Source organism: Mus pahari, chromosome X, assembly GCF_900095145.1.
Source record: "Mus pahari chromosome X, PAHARI_EIJ_v1.1, whole genome shotgun sequence".
Taxonomy (NCBI): domain Eukaryota; kingdom Metazoa; phylum Chordata; class Mammalia; order Rodentia; family Muridae; genus Mus; species Mus pahari.
Genome location: NC_034613.1, coordinates 142,945,295 through 142,969,404, shown reverse-complemented (window position 1 = coordinate 142,969,404; position 24,110 = coordinate 142,945,295). Strand labels below are relative to the sequence as shown.

Sequence of the window (24,110 nt, the reverse complement as noted above, 5' to 3'; positions counted from 1 at the left end):
ATGACATTTCACAAATGTATGATTTATGGACTCCTATTTTATGGTGTTTTAAATTTCCAGGCACTTTCATGCATTCTTTTTTTATCTGACCCTCACACAGGCCTTTGAATATATAAAACAGTATAAAGATTAAGAAAGTGGAGACTCAAAGAGGTTAATCGGCTCAAAAGCACTTTCTACTTCCTGCCCTTTCTTCTCTTAGCTCAAGGCCCTGAACTAAAGGCAGTGCAAATGTAGAGGAGGTGGACATTTTACAACTTAGCAACTAAATACTTGTGAAAGACAAGGAAATGGAGAAGCCAGGGGAATTCCCGAAACTGCTGTAGCACTTGGAGGGGAATGGATAGTTGAGAAACTGAAAATAAAAACAGAATAGAGTCTTTCTCTCACTAAATGTTGTGTCATCTGCTTTGGAGAATTCTTCCATGTACAGACTCTGAGCCTTTAGTGTTTTGGGGGAGAGATAGCATGCATACCAGTAACTCAAACTTGTTGAGGTTTGATCTGTTACTATGTATTGTAATGTTAAATACTGGCCCTCAAAGTCTACTTCTCCCCAAGGAGGAGGAGATCCGTACTATATAACCTAGCTCCTTATTTTAAAACTATTGGTTAAATAAAGAAGCCCACAGCCTGGGCAGAAGAGAGGTAGGCGGGGTTTTGGTTCCTGAGCTTGGGGTCTAAAGCAGGACCAGGAGGGAGAAGATGGAAAGAAGAGAAGATACCATGGGGTAATGGACCTGAGAACTGGCCATGAGGGCTAGCCAGTTGGACAGAGTAAGAGCATCCCAGGTAGTCCATGGCAAGTTATACCTTGGGGTTATTGGCAGGGAAGTAGACATATAGCATAGAAGTTAGATATCTGCCCAACTCTAGTGCTTTTTATCACATTAAATTATGTTTTATTATTATTATTCTGTTTACCTTCTAGTTGTTGCTCCCCTCTTTGTCCCCCCTCCTACAGTTTCTCATCTCATTCCTCCTTCCCCTTGCCTCCAAGAGGGTCCTTTTCCCTCCNCCCCCCCCCCCCCCCCCACCCCCTGCCAGTCCACTTCCTTCCCTGGGGCCTCTAGTGTCCCGAGGATTAGTTGCATCTTCTCCCACTGAGACCAGACCAGACCAGCCTGTGTATGCTGCCTGGTCAGTGGCTCAGTATCTGGTAGCTCCCTGGGGTCTTAGTTAGTTGAGACTGTTGGTCTTCCTATGGAGTCGCTCTCCCCTTCAGCTTCTTCAGTCTTTCCTTTAATTCAACCATAGGGGTTCCTCACCTCAATCCAATGGTTGGGTGTAAATATCTGTGTCTGTCTTAGTCAGCTGCTGGTTGGGACTCTCAGAGGACAGCCATGCCAGGCTCCTGTCTTGTAAACAAATTATAGCATCAGTAATAGTGTCAGGCCTTGATACCTCCTCCCCCCATGAGATAGATCCCAAGTTGGACCAGCCATTGGACCTCCTTTCCTTCAGTCTCTTCTCCATTTTTGTCCCTGCAGTTCTTTTAGACAGGAAACAACTGCCAGCTCCAGTGCTTTAAAGGCTTAAGTTTTACATCTTTTATCTGAGAACTCAGTGATCAAAGGTGAGATAGAAACCTCTGATTCAGATTTAACTATTTACTACAACACTAACTCATGATAAAAATTGTTCTGTGCCCCCCCCAAAGAACAAAACAAAACAGGAAAAAAAAACCCACTTAAATGAAGTTCTGTTGCTTGCTCACTGAAGAATTACTTTTGGCCATAGGAAATGTTTGTGTAAAGAGGGAGTATCTGAAAAGAGTGTTGCCAAATGGTAGAATTTGGGTATGTAAAGGTGATTACATGGAAACAAGAAGAATTCACCACAGTAAACTAGTGAGAGTAGTATATAGGGAGGAATATCTGGCATAGAGGCTAGTGGAGAATTTGACGTATGTATGAAAAAATGATACACAATTACAACCGAATATAATTACTCCACTAAATTGTTGGAAATTTTCTCTCAGAATCTGACAATGTGATAATGTTGCATGCTATGGTTTAGATGCATAGTTCCTGAAAAACCTTGTATGTTGAAGGCTTGGTCCCCTGCTGGTGACAGTTGAGAAGTGACTGGATCATGGGAGCACTTACTTCCTCAGGGCACAAATCCATTGATGACTAGCTGAATGATCTGTTAGGAGACAGGGCCCTGCTGAAAGAAATTAGTATACCCATTCCCTGGCCCCTTGATGGCTGCCTCTGCTTCCTGTCTGCCATGGTACGAGCAGTTCTCTTCCCTAATACCATTCTGCTATGGCATACTACGTCTTCACAGGAGGAGGAGTGATAGAGACAGTTGGCACAGACTAAGACCTCAGAAACTGTGAGCCAACATCAGTGCTTCCTCAGCTGGTCTTATTGGTGCACACCTGTGATCCTAGGACTTAGGCGATTGAGGATGAAGGATGACAAGTTAGAATCCAATAAAAAAAAATCCTTCCTTCCTTGGTTAATTTTGTCACTGGAACATAGTATTAGCTAATTTACTCTAGATATGGGCAGTTCTCCATTTGACTTTTTTTTTTTTACGTGATACCCTGTGCGAGGTATAGAAGAAGTGTATGACTGTAGGTCCAGCTACTTAAACTGAGGCAGGAAGATCAGTTGAGCCTCCAAGAATTACAAGACATCCTGGACATAACAGTTAGACATTTTCTCAAATTCTGTACCCTTTCGATAACTTTAGTCTGCCCTCACTTAGAAATCCAGTCAATTCTTTCGAGTGCATTTTCACCTGAAAACATCCCTATGTGTGCCTTGGAAAAGCTTGGATTGGCTTCCAGATCTTTCTTCTCCTTTGCCAATATGTTACTTTTTTTTTTTTGGCCAGTGCAGTTAACCTGATTTAGATGTTCTTTCCTCATTTCCCCTAGAAAAGTCAGAAAAATACGATCCACGTGATGTTGAAAGGCTTCAGCAAGACGATAACTGGGTTGAAAGTTACTTACATTGGAGACATAACATTGTGGATGAAACACTGAAGATGCTTGACGAGAGTTTTCAGTGGAGGAAAGAATTCTCTGTCAATGGTAAGCTGGTCCACTGAACTTTGGCAGGGCAATAGCATCTGTATAAATGTTACTGTTAGATGTTTGCGTTTGTACACAGTCTTAGCAGTCAGCATAAACACTAGAAGATTACCTTTAGAGGCCTAATCACACTTTCAAAGGGACAGTTTAGGACAAATTCTTAGAAGGAGACTCACTCATAAGAAAATCAGATGACAGGGAACTGAGTCACACATTGTCACTACAAGCATGATTACCTCGTCTGTGTTTAGTTTGATTCTATTAAACAACAAACAGTAAGCTAGCCTTCCACCTCAGGCCTAAAAAGAAAAACTCATGGCTGTGCTGGGTTTTTTTCCCAGTTGTTTCTCATATGTTTCTATATCTCCAGAGTACCTTATGCTTATTGATTATTGTAAAACTGAATGGGAACCCCAGATCGAAAGTTTATCCCCAAGAGTACCCATGGCAGCCTGCTCAAAACTTTTTGAAGCTACTCCTAGATTGAAATTTGTTACCCAAATTGTTTTTTGAACTCTTAGAGGGAGTTTTACAGTGGTTTTCAGCTACGTGAAGAACTCTGCAGGAAGGGTGACGTTATTGTCTCCCTCTAAAAGGTTAACAGGAAGAAGCAGGTATAACTGCCCAGCCCTATAAAGCATCGCCTGTCATAGAAGACCATGAACTCCAGAGTGACTGGGTCTAAAGCCTTAAATACAAAATAGTCAACAAATGTAGAGCTAATTTTCTCCCCATTTTTCATGCTAGAATCGACAAGAAAGAGCATGTCTAAAATCTTAAGAAGTAAAACAATGGCAAAAGTAAAAACAGTAGGCAATTTAAACAAAGGAACATGTATTAGTGAAGCAAAAAATTCACATCTGCCATTTTTAAATCATATACAAAATAAATTTTTATTCAGAGTAAAGTTTTAGGGGGTAGATGTGTGTTTAGCTTGCTGAGAATCTAATACTAAATTCAACAATATGTATTCTTGCACATGCTGCTGGTTGCTGGTGACACACACCAAGATGTGAGCTAGGCAGAGGGAATGGGAGAGAAACCTGGAGAGTTCCCTGGGAAGTGCTGGTGAACGAAACACAAGCCTGCTGTGTGCTGCCTTGCTGCCTTGGCTCTCATCCTCCCTTAGAGACCAGTGAGGTCTGTTGTTGATTTTCCTGCTAAAGAATTTTATGTTTTCCTTGAATTATTTTTCACCTTCTCTAAAATATTAGAGTTTCCTGTATATAAAGCCTGGCAGGAAAATACCATCTTGTGGGTAGGGCGATTGCACAGTAGGTAGAATGCTTCCTGCACAAGCATGACTGACAGGCACTCACTTCAGAAGCTAGGGAGGCCAGGCAACATGGACTTGTAATCTGGGTGCTGGGGCTAGGCAGGGAAAGAGGGGAGATAGGGTCCTGGGGCACTTTGCTGTCCAGCTAGTATAATTGAATAACCACCTCAAGTCAGCCAGCTCTGAATTCATTGGGAGACTTTGTCCCACAAGTAAGGTGAGAGTTATAGAGGAAGACAGCCAACATCAGTGCCTTCATCTACACACACACACACACAGAGAGAGAGAGAGAGAGAGAGACAGAGACAGAGACAGAGACAGAGAGACAGAGAGACAGAGAGACAGAGAATATGCAGAGGACAAGAGAGGATGTGGAGACAGAAAAATGGCATCTTCCTAAATATAACAGTGATTTTTCCCCCTCAAATTCTAAGGTTGTGTGAATTTCTTCATATGACTTTTGTTTGTTTTGGGGAGACCTGGGGATGGAATCCAGGACCTTGTGTGTGCTGACCTTGTACCCTACCACTGGCCTACACCCAGACTGTGCACAGAGTTAAATTGAATAGTTTCTTAGTGTTAACACGTGTTGACAAGTCAAGTCGTTTTTTGAAACCCACCCAGAATCTACAGAGGCAGAAGTAAAAATAAGAGTCTTTCCAGCTCTTTCACTCATCTGTAAATCTTTTGCCCATTGTTTTCTCAGCAGGAAGTAGCCTTTTGTAGTGCCAGCAACTCTTTCTAGGTTTTTTTTTTTAATTTATAATCCAGCCATTACCCCCACCCCCGCTCCCAGTCTCCCCCTCCCAAAGTTCCTCATCCCATTCCTCCTTCCCCCTGTTCCTGAAAGGATGCTCCCCTACCACCAGGCCTCTGCCCTCCCTGGGGCTTCAAGTCTCTGGAGGACTCAGGTACATCTCCCAGTGAGGTGGAACCAGGCATAAGTTACATTTTATTCAAGATTTAAGTAAGTTGTATCTTGTTCAAGTCTGAGTGAGAAGAACTACTATGTGACATTTCCTTTACAGTGTGAGTTTTCTTTTTAGAACCATGGATTACTACTATGACTGATCAAAGTTTATCACTTTCTAGACCTTAGTGAATCCTCTATTCCAAGATGGTTATTAGAACTTGGTGGTATTTATCTCCACGGTTATGACAAAGAAGGTAACAAATTATGTAAGTATACAAAATTCATACTCTAGATTTTCAAGACCTTGAAATATACATCTGTGTCTCAATTACTAATCACAGAAGCTTTCCATATGCATATATAACAAATTCCCTGCAACTGGAGATAGGTGGCCATCTTTACCCCTGTCAAATACTATCAAGGCATAGTTTGCGTTATTATAAAATAAGCAGTGAACACAAATGCCGTGCTTTAGTTTCTTGTCTATCTCTGTGCTAAGAAACCATGACCAAGGAAATATATTGAAGAGGTTTTTGAGGGACTTACAGTTTCAGAGGATTAGCATTCACAACCATGATGGCCAGGAGTATGGTAGTAGGCAGGCAGGCATGGAGCTGAAGCAGCAGTTACTCAGTCATAGGCATTTTAGTTAGCCATTATCTTCTTGCTTGTTGCTAGTGCTCCACCTAGTATTTCTTTCTAAGGTGACTCTTTTGACCATTGCTAAATATCCAAAACAGACATTTAAGTCTCTCCTGGTCTCCTCTTAGCTTTTTCTGAAATATGTGTAGTAGTGGGCGTTAAGTTGCCTGTTGCTCAGTTGCCTTTTTTAATCCCCTCTTCCACTTGCGCAAATCTCGGTTGAATTTGCACTAAGGTAGCAGAGCTTATGGGTATCCTGCTCGTTTTTTTCCTTAGCGTGTGAACCCCACTGTATTTTGACAGCACACTGCACAGTCTTCTTATTTCTCTGCCTCTTCTTTCTTAGTCTCTTTTTCTCATATTTCTTCTGTGGTTTGCTCCTGAAACATGTTTCCCAAAACCTGCTCTAGCTGATAATGTCCCCGTGGGGTCACCTCAAACACATCAGCCTTGCCAACTTCCCAATTCACAGGGCAGATCCTAGGTGATTCCCAAACTACTGGCACACGCCCAGCTGGTGTCTCTTGGCTGAGATCTGCCTTCATCATGATCTACAGCTCACACCTTCTGCGCATGCTCCTTCCCTGTTGCTCTGTGCTGGACCGTGTGTTGGCTCTCCCTGCAATTTCGCTTCATTGTGACCCCGTTTCTCTTCAGCAGCCACTCCCACAGTTCAGTCCTGCGTGTCCTGTTCCCCTGTTGTCAGTGCCTTCCCTGGTTGTGACCAGATAGGTTTCCTCCCTGACCTCTTCCACTCCAACCTCTATGGCACTGCCCAAGCTAGACTTTGAAATGGGAAGACCAAATGGAAGGGAGGACTTCAGGGTCATTTAGCTATTTTATTCCCTGTCTCTTTTCTACTTCTTTTCTTGCCACCCATCCCATTTTAGTCTTAGCTGCTACCATCTGGAGCATTTGCATGGTCCACTCCCCTGTACCACACTCTCCCAGGCCTCCTGCCTGGCTGCCTGTGTCTCTTCTCTGGGAGGAATGTGTTTTCTAGCAATTTATCAAAGCATTGGCTTTCCTCCTGAGCATAGTGAAGAGCACTTCTCCCTTATTACGTGTTTGTTCACCTGCAGGTCTCTTTTCAGAGAGAATGTCATCTCAATGTGAAATCTGTGTATTTCCTAAAGGAGAGAGAAATAGTTTTCCTTTCTTCTGCTTTCATTTAAAGCTACCAAGTGCAACTGTTTTGTATTTTAAAGAGGGGGGAAGTGTTTTTATTCAAAACAATTTGGATTATAACTGAAGGAATATGTCAAAGGAAAGAATGTGTGTGTGTGTGTGTGTGTGTGTGTGTGTGTGTGTGTGTATTTCATATATATGAAAATGCCATAAATTGTATGCTTATTTTTTATCTGTTTTTTTGCATAAGTCTGGATCAGAGTGAAGTATCACATAAAAGACCAGAAAACCATAATGGACAAGAAGAAGCTCATAGCATTCTGGTTGGAACGATATGCCAAGAGAGAAAACGGGAAGCCTATCACAGTGATGTTTGACATGTCCGAAACTGGACTCAATAGCATAGTAAGCATTCTGCATTAATTCTGAGTCATTGTTTGTCCCCATTCCCTCCATCCTTGCTTCTTTTTGCCAACCAAATATTGTTGTAAAATGAAGCTAGCAGAATGAAAAAGGATTAATTTTCCCCTTGCATTGTGTGTGAAGTAGACATGGAATAGGATTTGCAGAGAATTACATTTGCTTCTGTATTTGGCAATATTCCCTGTCTACTGTATAACATGGAGAGGTAAGACTTGAAGGATGGCAGGGTATGTTGTCATTGTGATGAATGCTGAACTTTTATTTTTGCCATGTTAAAGTCCCCCCACACCAACCTCCATGACTGACACTCACTAAATATTGAAGAAGCACATGCATGATCTCTGTGACCTTGTATTTTTACCTTGTTTTGAAGTCGCATGTGAGTTTACCCAGGACCACTCTCTGTGTTTTACTTGGGCACTTGTATCTTGGATTTTTAAAAAAATTTTGTTTATTTTATTTGTTAAGGTTGGGAAACCAGTTTTCTTCAGATGACTTTTGGCAGCTTGAAAACACAGTTAAATTAGGAGTTGCAGTATCAATACTTTTTTACATACACACATATAGCCCCAGCACTGATCATGGAGCTGAGGTCTAAAGATCATTTGAACTAAGGAGTTCAGGGATAGCCCAGACAGCATAGTGAGAATGTCTGAAAAAATAATGGAAGATTAGAAAAAGTCTCAATATCCAACATGACAAAATGGTAAATTATACCTAATTGGTAGCCATATATGTTAGTATTTATGAAGAACTTGTAATAATATTGGAGAATACATTTTTAAGAGGAAAAGAACTGCATTACTATACTATATTGCTGTGTAACCCAAAATGGTGATGTCTTAGATTTAAACAGCAAAATCAGTTACAGAAAACAATTCAAAAGAGCTTTAGGAGAGGGAGATGGCAGCATATTTTTTCACATTAAAAATCTAATACCCATCGCTTCTCGGCTGTTTGGCTAAGATCAAGTGTAGAATCTAATACCCTGTGTTTTTTAAATGTAGTTTCCATTGAGTGGATTTTGGGCTATTAAGTGAAATGTTTTATATCATGAATTAAACTCAAATTACTTAAGACTATACTCAATAAAGTTAGATTATGATTCTATTGTCCTTTAGGTACCACAGTCACCTACTTATTACCTTCTAACTACAAATAATGTATGCTAACGGTTTCTGATCCCTAATATAGGGAGAGGGAATTGACAAGAGCTATCCAATGAATTTTCAACAGACTCACATGTTGTCATTTCTAATTTGTAAAGAAAGTCTATTGGTACTATTGGATATTTCATTCTTTATTAATGTTATAAAGCACCTGAATCTTTATTGGATAATTTGGTTTATTATATAACACTCATGATTCGCAAAGTCAGTTTATAAAGATGCATATAGCTGAAGGAGTCTGCAGCCCCATAGGAAGAACAACAATATGAACCAGTACCCCCAGAGCTCCCTGGGACTAAACCACCAACCAAAGAAAACACGTGGTGTTTCTAGTTGAATATGTAGCAGAGGATGGCCTAGGTGGTCATCAGTGGGAGGAGAGACCCTTGGTCCTGTGAAGGTTCTATGCCCCAATATAGGGGAATGCCAGGGTCAGGAATGGGAGTGGTGGGTTGGTGAGGTGGGGAGGGGAAGGGGGGTTTCGGAGGGGGAACCAGGAAAGGGGATAGCATTTAAACTGTAAATGAAAATATCTAATAAAAATTTTAAAAAAGAAAAGAAAAAAGATGCATATAAGGGACATAAAATGCTTTAGTAAGAATTGGACTACCATGTTGCCTGTAACCTTTTGGCTTCCTAGCTAAAAAGAATGGAATCAATTAATTTTATACAAATAGCTGGACTTCAATAATTTAGGAAAATGCATTCTCAGCAGTTGAACGAGAAAGAAAAACTTTGCGTTTGTCATCAGAGGATGGACACTGTAAATGACACGGATACTATTCTGAAAAGCATCCTTAGAGATTGTACATAATTCTATTTCCTGAACATGTGTTATGTAATACCCAGTGTAGACACACACCACTGACATGAAATCCCCCAAAATTACTTTTTATGAACAAGGACAACCATCTGAATAAATGATGGTAATGACTACTAGATAAAGACTAGTGATATCTGAGAGTAGTCACAGATTAAATTATGTAACCAGTATTTTATACAGCAAGTTTTTAAGTCTGTTTATCTGGCTTTTAATTAACTGTAGATATTTGAAACTTTGCCTACTGCATATAAAGACCATTTATAAAGGTATCACTATATTCTAGGACTTCTCCCAGAATAAATATAGTTAAATTGCTTTCAGTTTACTGCAATTAAAGGCACTACAACTCATATGCCAGCAAAGACTTATAGCCTCTCCTGTCTAGAATTACCAGCCTTTCAGTAGCTGGGCTGGATTGTGGCTTGTCTGCTTAGCACTTCAAACTAGAAGTGTTTATAAGGCTGCTGAACAGGATGAATGTAATAATATAGGGGATGGAACATGACTAATATCTCTATTGGCCTCATTTCCTGTTGTGTATGAAGCAAGAAAACTAACCAGGCAGCTGTTTAATACAGTTGCCTAAAAATTGGAATGAATAGAATAAACAGCTCTTGATTATAAACTAAAAAAAACAACAATAAACTAATGCAGGGCATCTTAAATAAAAAGTAAATTGGCAGGTCAGATCAGTGGGATCCTTGTATAGAAAAATAATACAACATATTTTATTGAGATTTGTATAAGGTAAAAATTAGATGTAGAAAGTAAATACTATACCATAATGTGTGTGTTTGTGTGTGCGCACATATATATTATTTAGGTTAGTTATGTTATAAACTGTATATCCTTTTCAGTAATTCTTTAGTTGTTCAATAGAAATTTTAGAGTCTCTCTGTGGGGATTGCTTTTATATCCATTGCATGCCCCATGGCTTTTGTAGTATGAAGCATATAACTGATTTAAAGTAATCCAAATAAAATTTAAAATACCCATGAGTATATGACTTCTTCAACTCAATTTTAAGGCCAATTCTTAGCTTAGTAATCTAAAACCATAACCCTTAGGGCTATAGATACTTATATTAGCTTGTCTTTTAAGAAAAATAGTTGTCTCACTTGCATTTAATAATTTATCGCTGTTCAAAATGTATAATTTAATGTTGTCTGATATGGACAGTCTTAAAATTTAAATATTTATTTTAGGACATGGACTTTGTACGATTTATCATCAACTGCTTTAAGGTGTATTACCCCAAATACCTCTGTAAGTAACTTACTCCTTTATAAAAATACAATATATTGAGATTGTAGATGGTATCCAAAAATGGTAGTTTTATATTATAGACTCTCATACCTAAAACACTGGGTTCTGATGAAGTACTTTAAATGTATTCCTAGGTAGACACATAAATCCTTATCTCAGTAGATATATAATTTTCTAAAGTAGTTTTCCTTCAGGGTTTCTGTTATGAGTGAAGTGCTCGACTCCAAAAGAGCCTGTAACCCTGATCACCCAGCTGTCTGCAATTATATATATTTATTTGCAACATGAGCCCCTTTGGACTGATCTTTGTCTAAAATTATATTTATTATATGGAACTTGCTGCATGCAAGAGCAGATAAGCAGTACTAATAAAGTACATTGTAAGGCAAATAAAGTACAGTGTGTTACTAATTGCTGCTTTACAACAAGCAGTAAGAAAATACTGAACCAGAGTGTACTACATTTAACTCTGGTATTTAGAAGTTTTCGTGTTGTTCTGTTTTCTTGTGGTGCTGGGGATTGAACACGGGGCCTTTGTCCTTGCCAGGCAAGTGTTGGTTCTACCACTGAACTAACATCCACAGCGTTGTTTGGTTTGTTTTTAATTTTAACTCTCCCTTTAATGATGGCAGTTCAAATTATGGACTCTTTCTAAGCCTTAGAAGCTCATTCATTTGTTGGATTTATGTAATAGATTACCCATTGGGAAAGTAAGTGACCAATCCACACAAACAGTCGATTTTATTTCGCCCCAGTGTGATAAAAGCCAAAAAGGCAGAAGAGGCAAAGGGCTATCATAAAGGGAAATTCACAGAGCTACCTGCATGTATTCCTGGTGATATCACAGTTATGGTCTCTTGGGGAGCAAAAGCATTATAGAAGTCTAGAATCAACTCCACTTGCAGCCTTATATTGAAAACCCTTCAGAGGCTATTGTTGAATATTTTTAGCTAAAGAAAATGACAATATTCAGGTTAAGAAACTTGAACATTCAACAATTCCTTATCTATCTGGCACATGTCCTGATTCATTGAATCTTGCTAAGCGGTGCCCATGAATGGACACTAAAGAAATACTACTTCAAGATATCAACTTGCTTCTTTTATGGACAAAACAAAACTGAAATATTGAACGATCTAAAGGATAAGCCATGTAGAAATAGTACTAATAACAGTATAATATTACTTTATAAAATGCAATCAGCCTTCTAAAACACCTATTGACTGAAATATTTAAGTTTGTGATGAGCCTCTGAGGGGAAAAAGTGTAACTATTTGTTATCTATAAAGTATGTCCAGGATTGTTTTGAAAGAACTATTCATTAATTCATGGATTCATATAATGGTACATAGAAATATCGCTCATTTCAGTTAATTGCAAATGATGTCTCTGTTCTATCGAAATTGTGTGGTTTTGCAGACATTGGGTTTTATGGGGTCTTAAACTTACTGTTCTTCAAAAGCTGTCATGAACTCCAACTATTAGACCTTACTTACATCCCTCTCCAAAGCAGAAATACTAAGCATTGAGCTACCTCTTACTGGTACCGAGTTCTTTTTGTACATTTTACTTTGTGCTAGTTTTACATAATATTCTAGGGGATTCTCATCTTGGAGAAGAGAGAAATTGCGTATTGATTCAATCGGCTATCACAAATCCCCTTTGTGGTTTCTGATTTCTTTCTCACATTTGCTTATAGGACCACTTAACATTCTCAGCTCTGTATGTAAATAACAGTTGTGTGTACTTCAGAAATTTTGGCTTCCTAGAGTTCATTAACAATTAAGAAAAGAAACAATTTCTGTGTCTCAGAGTCAGAGAGAAGGGACAGCAGTTTGACGAGTCAACAGTGTAATCTCAAGGAAATGTGTAACTGAAGCCATACATTAGACATGTAAATCTTGTTTTTAAAGTACAGTTGCTTTCAGCACTGATCTAGCACATCATACCCATGACCCCTTAACTATTTTCTTTTGTACCTTCGTTAAACTAGTAAATGAACAGAGGGATGGGTTGTTTGCCAAAGAACAGTGACTGTGCATTAGTGGGACTCCTCCCCATTGTGAGCCAATGGTTCAGTTCCAGCCCCACTCACACGTTCCTGAATTAGACCCTAACCAACCAGCTCTACATTTCTCATATGCTACTCCTTTTCTAGGTCAGGTCAAACCGATAGACTATTGTTGAGGGATTAAGTCACATGAAGTGAATTTTTTTTGTCTTTCAGCAAAAATAGTGATCTTTGATATGCCTTGGATAATGAATGGTGAGTATATATTATTATGTTTTTCTTTTTTGATTTTCGTTTGTCTTACTTGGCCAACTCAACTACGTTTCTAAACACTGTTTAGGAACATGTTCATATTATCCTTGGGGACTCTTAAAAGGCTGGAGCCAGAGTACTGGAAGGGTGTTTTGTAAACAGATGGGGCTGCCATTCTCTCCTCAGAGCTTGGGAGGTTTTCTACTTGCTTTTTCTAACATCAGCAGGAAGCTATTCCAACACTTGGGTAAAACAATTATAAGAACCCTCATTCTCTTTCCCACACGAGGTGAATTACAAAACTTGCATTGGCTAGGTTTTCTCTTGGTTCAAGTGTTGAAAGACAAAGTGGGAGAAATCTGAAAGTCACTCCAGATCACTGAAGTCACATGGCCCTTTTTGACAGCCATAATTTTGCTAAGAATCTTTTGAAATGGCTATTGAAAAAAAAATTCCCAAGTGATTTGAAAGGCAATTCTTTTCTTCACATTGATTTTGTTGGTGTTCCATAAGTCCACTGTTATATGCAGCCAACAATAGGGAAACACTGTAAACTGAAATTTGGTGCTTTCAAAAGTTCTTTATTGGCAAGCCTTTTAATACTGGTAAAGACTAAAAAAAAAAAAATACTGGTGAAGACTAACCAAACAAAACGCTTTCATTATTAAAATGTTAGATAAAAAACAAACAAACAAACAAAAAAACCCCAGATCACTACTGACTCATGGGAATAAAAAATAGTTATAGCAATGAACTTCAAAAACTATATGAAATTGGTAAATTATTAGAAAGACCTTAACTGCCAAAGATGACTCAAATCATAGCCAAAAGTAAATTAATTAATTGATTTTTAAAAAGTAAAAATAAAAATAAAATTTTAAATCCCACAAAAAAACATTCAGGCCCTGATGAATTTTCTGGCAAATTCTATGAAATAGTTAAAGAATTTACTCTGACCCTTTGTAAACAGTTCTAAAAATAGGCCTCAAAGGAGAACTTTAATGTAATAAGTAAATACAATCCTGCTACCAAACATCAGACAACAGGAAAACTGGAGGTGGCAACCCCTTCCAACATCAGCACCAATGGTCTGGTGTACTATAGTTGGAGATACAGCATTGGCTTGGCCTGTGTAGAGCCCTGAGTTCCACCCCTAGCACTGCAGAAGGACAAAACTATCAAACCATAGCCAAAGAAATTTAAAAAGCATTACAGCTGGCAGAGTGCTTGAGACTGAGTTTAATCCCTAAGAATCTATACAAAGAAGCCAGTCATAGTAGCAACACAGGCTTATATCCCTCAGCACTGAGAAATGAGGGTTTCGAGAAGGGATAAGCAGAACTCCGGAGCTATTCTAATGTAATCAATGATCTTAGGACAGCAAGACCCTGTCCCAAAAAGACAAGGTGGATAACTATTGAGCTGTGACACCTAAGGTTGTCTTCTGGCTTCTACATACATGTATATACATGTAAGCACAACACACACACACACACACACCACCACCACCACCACCACCACACACCAAAAAGCATTATAAGCCATGACAAAATAGGACTTGTCTCGGTGATGCAAAGTTGGTTCAAAGTAAAAAGAAAAAAAATCGGTGTAATATATCATATTAATAAAATGAAGAATCCAAACTACAGAATCATCTTAGTAGAGGAAAACACACACACACACATAAACACACACTCCAAAAATCTAATACCCTCTCATGATAAAACTTTTAAAAGTAGCAACAGAAAGTACTGTTGAAACAAGTCGATTTTAAAGGGATCCGATCAATCTATAGGACTGCCTTCAACAAATTCAAGAAGTTCCCTAAATGGCTTTCAAATGTTTGATCACTAGCTAGAGCTCACTGAAAACAGCTGATGCTCACCATTGTTGTAAGGAAAGGATTTAGAAAGGAGTTCCAAATGTGAAACTGATCACTCTCAGCATAGATGTGACCAACATACAGGGAGTAGTGCCAACCAAGGAAATTCACTGAAGGCTGCATGCCTTGGTTATCAGCAATTGTCTTGGGGCTTCATTATGTAGGCATGAGTGATTTTGCCTGTGTCTAGTCCCTACTGGTGCTCTATGGCCTACTGCCCTAGCTTAAATCACATTTGGTTTTTCTCTCATGGCCAAGTCCTATTCTAATCCGAGGTCATGTTGTTCCTACTACACCAAGGCCCCCAGGCCAACAAAAAGAGACAATCCTACCAAACAGGATGGCTTCCTCCCAGAAGCTGGAAGCAAAAGCCAGACCTCTCTTTAGGTGAGGGTAATGTTTTTAACTGCATCTGGCAGAGCTCTTTGGCCTGACAAATGGCCTTTATGGTAACCCACAGCTAGAAACAGTTGTGAATTATTTCAATAAAGCTGGCATGAAAAAAAAATCAGACTTAACACTTCATTTAATTCCAATAACATAACTTCGATTCTGTCAAGTCACAGGCTGTTTTAAATTGAAAGGGAAAGTTTAAATAGTACTTGAACCGAAGCCTAAATCATAGGGAGCCAGAATAAAGAAAAACCATGATTTTCTAAAGCACACTTAAGGGTTTTATGATTCTGATTTCCGCTTTCACGTCTACTGCCACGTTTGCATATTTACTACTGCATTATACTTTTAGGTTTTTTTTTTCAAAATAGGTTAAAATGTCCCATTAGAAATAATATTTTAATTAAACCTAAAACTAATAACATGACACAGGACAGAATTGTAGCTGTCAAATAGCTACGTTTAGTAGCAGTTTATTCTTGTAGAGTCTTTCTCGTGGTTATATAAACTGCACAGCCTGGGAAAGGGGCAGAGTTTGGAGTCAGGAAGGAAGCTGGTTCTGGCTCACACCCATAATGAGCAGGGCCCCTTCCTCCTGTTTCTGCCTTTCCCTTTGAGGAGGGATTTTATATTGAAGGTTTATCAGAAGAGCCATGACGTAAAAGATTCTTCACAACATCATGCAGTTCCTTCCTGAGTCACAGAGCCATTGAGTTCATTGTCTAAAAGTCATAGTTGTTGAGGCCACTGATGGATGTGGTCACAGGTCATGACCCTGAGAAGCTTTTCAGTGAACATCAGGGTAATTTAGGCTTCCTGGATCTCCATGGAGCAGTTGACATGCATACCACAAAACCTACTGGACTTAAAGAACGGTAAGAGTCTGGCCTCAGAAGAAAGGCAGAACAGCTCCGAGTTCAAAGGGCTTTCAGAAGCTCTGGGTTAGTGCACACAGTAAAGTGCTTGACAATGTTAGTGAGGTAATTCGCTTCTTTCTCCTCAGCTGCTTTCAAAATTGTGAAAAGCTGGCTTGGCCCTGAAGCAGTAAGCTTATTGAAGTTTACAAGTAAAAATGAAATCCAGGAGTATGTCAGTGTGGAATACCTGCCTCCCCACATGGGTGGGACAGTAAGTACCAACATTGAAACTTGTTACCTTAGAACACCGAACAATACTAGGATTCTGTACTATCTACTCAAAAGGAAAAAAGCAAATCTTTTTATTTGTTTAATTTTTATTCTTCTCCCATACAATACGTCTCAATCACGATTCAATTTCCCCTTCCCAGGGAGATGTAGGCCCTATCAATGCAAAAAATGATTAGTGGGGCTGGTGAGATGGCTCAGTGGCTAAGAGCACCCGACTGCTCTTCCGAAGGATACCCCTAAAATAAGATGCAGTGGTGTGGATATTTTCCACTCACATTTTAAAGTTTACTAGATTTTTGAATAGGTTATGTGTACATATGATTCTAAACTGTGGGGGGGGTGTGCATTCTAAAGTATATTTAGAAACAATTCTTCATAAAATGTCTCCTCCTCCTCGTGTCTCAAGCACCCTATTGCCTTCTGTGGTTGCATTTCATAGATTAATTTCTAGAGATGTGCCTAGCATGTGTAGACAGGTGTAGGCAAGTGCATGGAAGCCTTCCTCCTACTCATCTCTTTTTTATATAATAACATTTTTTATTAATTTATTTTTTTACACTCCATATTTGATCCACCCCACCCCCATCCACTCTTCCACTGTTTCACATCCCACACGTCCTCCCCACCCCACCCTGTCTCCATGTTGATTTCCTCACCCCCCACCCCACCTGACCTCTAAACTCCCTGGGGCCTCCAGTCTCTTGAGGGTTAGGTGCATCATCTCTGAATGAACACAGACCTGGAAATCCTCTGCTGTATGTGTGTTGGGGGCCTCATATCAGCTGGTGTGTGCTGCCTGTTTGGTGGTCCAGTGTTTGAGAGATCTCAGAGGTCCAGATTAATTGAGACTGCTGGTCCTCCTGCAGGATCACCCTGCTCCTCAGCTTCTTTCAGCCTTCCCTAATTCAACAACAGAGGTCAGCTGCTTCTGTCCATTGGTTGGGTGCAAATATCTGCATCTGACTCTTCCAGCTGCTTGTTGGGTCTTTGGGAGGGGGCAGTCATGCTAGGTCCCTTTTTTGTGAGCGCTCCATAGCCTCAGTAATAGTGTCAAGCCTTGGGGTCTCCCCTTGAGCTGGATCCCACTTTGAGCCTGTGGCTGGACCTTTTTTTCCTCAGACTCCTCTCCATCTCCATCCCTGTAATTCTTTCAGACAGGAACAATTATGGGTCAGAGATGTGACTGTGGGATGACAACCCCATCCCTCACTTGATGCCCTGTCTTCCTGCTGGAGGTGGGCTCTATAAGTTCCCTCTCCCTACTGTTGGGCATTTCATCTAAGGTCCCTCCCTTTGAGACCTGAGAGTCTCTCACCTCCCAGGTCTCTGGTGCATTCTGGGGGCTTCCCCCAACCTCCTATTTCCTGAGGTTGCCTGTTTCCATTCTTTCTGCTGGCCCTCAGGGCTTCAGTCCTTTTCCCTCACCCAATATCAGATCAGGTTTCTCTCCCCCCCCCTTTCATTTTCCCACTTTCCCTCCCTACTCATCTCTTAAGTAGTTAGTGTATTGGTACAGCATTGTACCTCCCTGTTTTCCCCTTCACAACATCTTTTAGAAATCATTCTAAATCAGTGTGTGCAAGCTTCCACATGTGTACGGCTGCAGTCCTCCAGTTTCATGAACTTTAAGTTACTGAATTTGATTTTGATGTGTGTCCTTGGTTTTCTTCCCTGCCTGTTGTACCCAGTGATCCTTTTAATGTAATGTATCCTTAAGAGTGTGCTGTCAAAGTTTGGAAGGGTTTAACTTGTGCTCAATGGATCAAACCCCGAATCAGCTTCATGCTAGGCAAATGCTATTGCCCAGCCCTCAGAATTTTTTTTTGTTTTTTTTTTTTTAATTGATTTTTATTTCTTAAAACATAGGTCAGAAACGAGTGGGTGTGTTTAGAAATCTTAATATTGTGTCCAGGTGTGGTAGTGCGCACCTGTACCCAGCACTCAAGAGGCAAAAATAAAATCAAAAGTTCTGGACCAGCCTGAACTGCATGGTGATTCTTTGTTTCAATTAAGCTTTGGTTTGTTTTTTTTTCGGGGGGGGGGGGTTGGTTGTTGTTGTTCTAGAATTTACATACCTGTAAAAATGAATGTGAAAGTGACTTTTCCTAAAGTATGAAACCTCTGTAAATGATTGTAAGCATATTTTGCCTGCCTGACAATTGGATTGAAAGAGAAGCAAGGATTAACAGCATTAGCTTTCAGTGTCCCTGTTAGTTTTCATTAATTAGAAGAGACTTGAACGGACAAATTTAATTTGAAGTCTGAACCTTTCTTATTCAGAAACTTTACACTTTGTATTTGAACCTAGGAAAACTGTATGCTGAGTTGGGTACTATATTACACCTGTATTTAAAGCAAACCATTGTTGCAATTTTCCCCTTTTGATGTTTTATTTTTGAGGCACAGTCTGTTATAGCCCAAGCTCGCCTCAAACTTCCAAATCTTCAACCTCTAAAGTACTCAGATTATAGGCATATAGCTGTCATACTCACCTCTCCTGTGTTTAGTTTATCCACATGAGTTTTGTTTTTTAAAATTGCGTGTGTGTGTGTGTGTGTGTGTGTGTGTGTGTGTTTGCGCGCGTGCATGCGTGTACTTGTGTGCATATATGTGCAGGTACCCATGGGGGCCAAAAGATATTTTAAAAAATACCTTTGAGCTGGAGTCACGAGTGCACTTTTCTGTGAGCTGCCTGATGTTGGTGCAGGGATCTGAACTCTGCTCTCTGATAAAGCAGTAAGCAATCTACCACCGAGCCACATCGTCATCACTTGGCTTTCCTTTTGTTTGATTCTGTGTGGTGTGTAAGGCTGTGTGCACGTTTGTAAGTGCATGTGTTTGCATATGGAAGCTACAGATCAACAGTAGATGTCTTCCTGTATTGCTTTACACCTTATTTTTTGAGACAGGGTCTCTCACTGCATCTAGAATTTACAGATTAGCTAAACTGGCTGGCATTTGATCCCCTAGGGTCCTCCTGTCTGTACCTCCCAGTACTAGAATTAAAGGCAAGTATAACCAACCACACGTGGCTTTTCACCTGGGATCTAAGTTCAGCTCTTCATGCTAGCTCAACAATCACTATGCCCACTGAGCCATATTTTTAATATATATTTTGTTTGGGTTTTGGGTATTTGTTTTAAAAACTTGGTTAGTTGATTTGGGTTTGTTCTGTTTTGTGCTAGTAATTGAACCCAAGATCTCAAACATGCTAGGGAATGATTCTACCCTTGAACCACATAGAGAACCAATTATCAATATTATTGTACTGCCTGTGTATAGACCAGTCTGCCCTACTTAGATATTTATTCATTTCATTCCTCTTCTGTTTTAATGGACAATTTTATGGTTTAAAAATCACACAAGATACACACAGTACACTTAATGTGTTTAGTCATCTGACCATTTTTTGCGTGGAGTAAGCTAAAGATCTAACTCAAGTTTTTTCTTACATGGCTTAATCTTTATTTACTGCTCTTTCCCTTTCCTAGTTTGAAATGAATCCCATTTTCCTTCATAATTATGCTTATTTTCTTGGCCAAAGTAATCCAGTTGTCAGTGTACCATAAGAGAATTATTTCTCTCCACATTACTAGCAGACTGATAATGTTGTCTCATGTAGGATCCATTCAAGTATAGCTACCCACCACTGGTAGATGATGACTTCCAGACACCACTTTGTGAAAATGGGCCAATTGCCAGTGAGGATGAAACCTCAAGTAAGGAAGATATAGAAGGTGATGGTAAGGAAACCTTGGAAACGGTTTCTACTGAGGAGCAACCAGCTCTGTCCGAAAAGGTAAGTTTTGGATCCAAGTATAATGGAGTCAAAAGCTGTCATCTAGAGCTTGGGACATAGCTCATTGGTACAGTACTTACCCAGTATATATGATACCCTAGGTTCAATCCCCAGCACTGGGGGAAAGTGCTGTGCTGTCTTCCAAGCTCTGCCGTGAGTGAGTCCTTGAGCCAATCCAGTTACCTTGCCTCCACATTTTTCTTGGAAAAAAAAATAAAAGATGAAGAAGGGATGAGGGGAACTGAATTTCAGCATCATATATTTATAAAGAGCTAACTCTGTGACTTCATACAAAACATGGTGAAGTACATCTGGAAGGAATCTGTCAAAAATGTATTTAAGATTCAAAATAAAAATGATTAATTTGAAATTTCACCAGATCCAGTTCCTCTGAATTTCATTTTGAAGGACTTGTTAATTGTTGTTCCTCACAAAACTTAGCAAGAGCTTGCTTGATATGTACATTATAATTTAGAACAGAAACCGTCAAGTCTGTCCTGTTTATAAGGGAATCATATAAGTATTTCCCCATGGTCATGTCAGTATACATTAAACATGTCATTCAGACATGCTAAACATGTTTTTAAAAAACTATGTTTTGCTTTGAATCCAGATGGTTATTTGTGCTCCTAGAACTAAAACATCTTCATCCTTTCTACCTTGTTTCTGTTTCTATTTTTTTTGATGTATAGAGTAACCCAACTGAGTCTGCTTCCAAAAAAGATGAAAATGAAAAAGTTGATTCAAAGACGAAAACTTTTAAAAAGCCATTGAGTGTTTTTAAAGGACCCTTATTGCACATCAGGTAACAAAGTTTGAATTGACTGCCTTCTTGTAACATATCTTGATCATCTTGACCGAGGCTGGGATGCTAGAAGATTAAGAAGATTAAGAAAACTTCTACCCTGGCATTAAGAATAGAGTACAATTTGTGCAGAGTACAATGTGCCTTGTTTTCCAGACTTAGTGACCATTTCTAACTATCGTTTTTATTATTGCAGAGTGCGTCTCATAGCCCTCATCACACTTTGGATAGGAGTATTGAATATTGAATAAATCTTAATGATGCTTGGAAAAATAAAAACAAGGAGATGAGTTTGTTGACCTGACCTTCTGAAAGACCAGCTTGCTCTAGAAGAATGAGGCTTTAACTAAACCCAAATGGGAGACATGTTTCTCTCTGTTCCAATTTATTAATCCAGAGGAGTCAGATAGGGAGCTGGGGATATAGTTCATAGTTAGAATGCTTTCCTGCATTATGTGAAGCCCCGAATTTGATCCCTAACACTGAAAAATAAAAGAAGCCGAGAGCTATTTCCTGTATTAATATGTTCAGTATTGCTATAGCAACACTAGTCAGTGATGACCTAATGTGGCCTTTTTGTCCCTTTCCTTTAAACTTTTTATATGTAACTATGTTTGGAGTATATCATCCCTCAACAATACAGCCAGGCTGCTACAGAATTTAATCTGAAAGTCTCTAATTGACAAAACTGTTTTGTCTACATATGGGTTGAGTACTGTTGGAGTGGGATGTATCGTCATTGTCTGTGTATATATCTGAGTAAATTTTGTCTCCCATGTTGTTTCTTTGCCATTTTCCTCCTTTGGAGTTTATATGTTTGTACTTTTTTGTCTGCTACTCTGGAAGTCAGTGTTCCATGCTTCTCAGTAGACCCATCCAAAGCATAGATCCTCACCTGCAACTCTTGAGGGTTAATGGTGACAGAAGCCGGAAAGGCAGGTTAGAGTAGGACAACTTCCACAATTGCACTGTAGACATGACTCCACTACCCGTGCCCCGATCAGTGTCACAGAGCTTCTCCTTCACATGCACAAGGACCTCACCAGTGTCATCTCACAATGCTGCCTGTGATATTTCTACTGTTTACTGGGAGGTGCTCTGACATCTTTGACATTGCTGTGCCTTCATATCTCCTGTTCTTTTGAGCTCCAAAAAGGACTGAGCAATTCTACACTTAGAATGTCTTGCCCAAAGGTGGGAAAGGTCATCCTTAAACATGTCTTCTCTAGATTAGTGAATATCCTTGATGTGTATGACATGTCTAATGTAACATAACAGAAACATACCTGCAGCTAGGATTACCAGTGCAAGCTTTCAATTCCAGCAGTCTTAAGAGGCAAGAGGCTCACACTTGAAGGCTAGTCTAGGCTACCTAAAGGGTCTGAAAACCTTCCTGTTGGAAGGGTGTGTGTGTGTGTGTGTGTGTGTGTCCACTTAAAGCAAAAATACTAGCCCAGATGTCCTTCTGGTTGTATTGAGGCACTTGATCTGTTTGGCTAATGCTATTAAACTACACAATTTTTTCATTGAGTTGAGTCTTTTTATTTTAGGTTGTAGATATTCCAGTAGCCACTAATGGCAAATTTGGAAGCTCGAGTCTTTAATAGTTTTACTAGTTTAACTGCCCTCTGGAACTACTCTACTATTTCTTTCCATGTCTATTTTTTTCTTCTCTATTCTCAGAAAAGCCATTCTGTAGTAAGAAATTATTCTGTTACTTAAATATATCCCTAATAATCTTTCTCTGAGCTTATGTTCTTCTCTGTTGGTATAAAAAGGATACTCGTGGCTAATCTGTTTGTAATTAGGGAACACTGAAGCAGCGGTGCCTTCTGTGTTTTGATAATAATCCATAACCTCCCAAGGAGTTTAAACAGAGCCACCTTAGATTGTGTTGATTGTAGGATTAATTCAGCATCTTCGTAATTCTCTTCTTTCCCTTTTCTATTTTTCTTCTGACCTTAGGGAAAACCATAGGGCTTCCTAGCATGCGTAGCATCAGGAAGTTTAATATATAAAATGGTATTAGGTAACTGTTTTGGCTACCATCTTCTGTAAGGAAGTCTCTTTATACCAGTGAGCATAAACTACCGGCCAAACATGGTTTTAGACTCATGGATCCAGTGCTGTTTAGTCTGAGTACTGCAAATGCCTTCTTTATTTTCCTCCTAGCCCAGCAGAGGAATTATATTTTGGAAGCATTGAATCTGGAGAGAAGAAAACTCTGATAGTGTTGACAAATGTCACAAAAAATATTGTGGCCTTTAAGGTAAAAAAAGAAAATCTTGAAGTCATAATAAATGATGAGGGTGGGTCAATGACAGATGATTTGGGGCATTCCTAATGGAGAGAGTTATAGTCAAACAATCAACAGCTGTTGTGTGTCCTGTCCCCCACCCCCATCCTGTACTCCCTCCTAGTAGAAGGGCTGATAGTGAGCTTGGTCTCCTAAGCTTCATATTTGGTGACACATTAGTATTCAGTAGAAACTACACTCAAGTTTTATCACATGTGAGAGAAAAGGCACCTTTGATTGGATTGTATTATCCTTCAGTGTTGTGGTAAATTAGATGTTTTATCTAATGAAGATTGTCCTCTGGCCTGCACACACATGTGCATCATACAACAAGAGGAAAGCTAGGGCCAAGTGTGATATAGTGCATGCCCTTAATCCCAGTTCATGAGAGGCAGAGGCAGGTGTGTCAGTATGAGTTTGAGGCCAGCCTTGTCCACATAAGCCAGCTTGGGACCAGCAATGGCTACAAAGACCTTTCTCAAAGAGATGGGGCAAAGCCAAGTGCCCATAGGGCTGAAAAGTAGATACTTTTATCTTTCTGGTGACGGCAAATAACAATCTACACAAACCTTGTCTGTTTGTTTATTAGCTGCTCTTTTTGTCAAAGCCTTTCCTAAGCCTTGCCCCTAAAACAGCGTGTGATTAGGTGGTAACTATGTTTCTAAATAGGTGAGAACCACAGCTCCAGAGAAGTACAGGGTCAAGCCTAGCAACAGCAGCTGCGACCCCGGAGCTTCGGTTGATATCGTCGTTTCTCCACATGGAGGTGAGCTGTTTCTCTCTCTCTCTCTCTCTCTCTCTCTCTCTCTCTCTCTCTCTCTCTCTCTCTCTCTCTCCC

At 39.6% G+C, this 24,110-nt stretch overlaps 1 protein-coding gene across 2 annotated transcripts in view; it reads left to right on the top strand.

Annotated features, from left to right (window-relative positions):
* Mospd2 (motile sperm domain containing 2) overlaps nucleotides 1–24,110 on the top strand; it is a 43,960-nt gene that overhangs the window by 12,061 nt on the left and 7,789 nt on the right. For both annotated transcript variants that reach the window (XM_021187785.1, XM_021187784.1), the window contains exons 3-12: nucleotides 2,891–3,046; nucleotides 5,415–5,501; nucleotides 7,256–7,410; nucleotides 10,626–10,686; nucleotides 12,914–12,952; nucleotides 16,228–16,352; nucleotides 19,995–20,171; nucleotides 20,864–20,976; nucleotides 23,149–23,245; nucleotides 23,942–24,038. In XM_021187785.1, coding sequence (XP_021043444.1) covers nucleotides 2,891–3,046; nucleotides 5,415–5,501; nucleotides 7,256–7,410; nucleotides 10,626–10,686; nucleotides 12,914–12,952; nucleotides 16,228–16,352; nucleotides 19,995–20,171; nucleotides 20,864–20,976; nucleotides 23,149–23,245; nucleotides 23,942–24,038 — 1,107 coding nt within the window. The remainder of the gene's footprint in view (nucleotides 1–2,890; nucleotides 3,047–5,414; nucleotides 5,502–7,255; nucleotides 7,411–10,625; nucleotides 10,687–12,913; nucleotides 12,953–16,227; nucleotides 16,353–19,994; nucleotides 20,172–20,863; nucleotides 20,977–23,148; nucleotides 23,246–23,941; nucleotides 24,039–24,110) is intronic.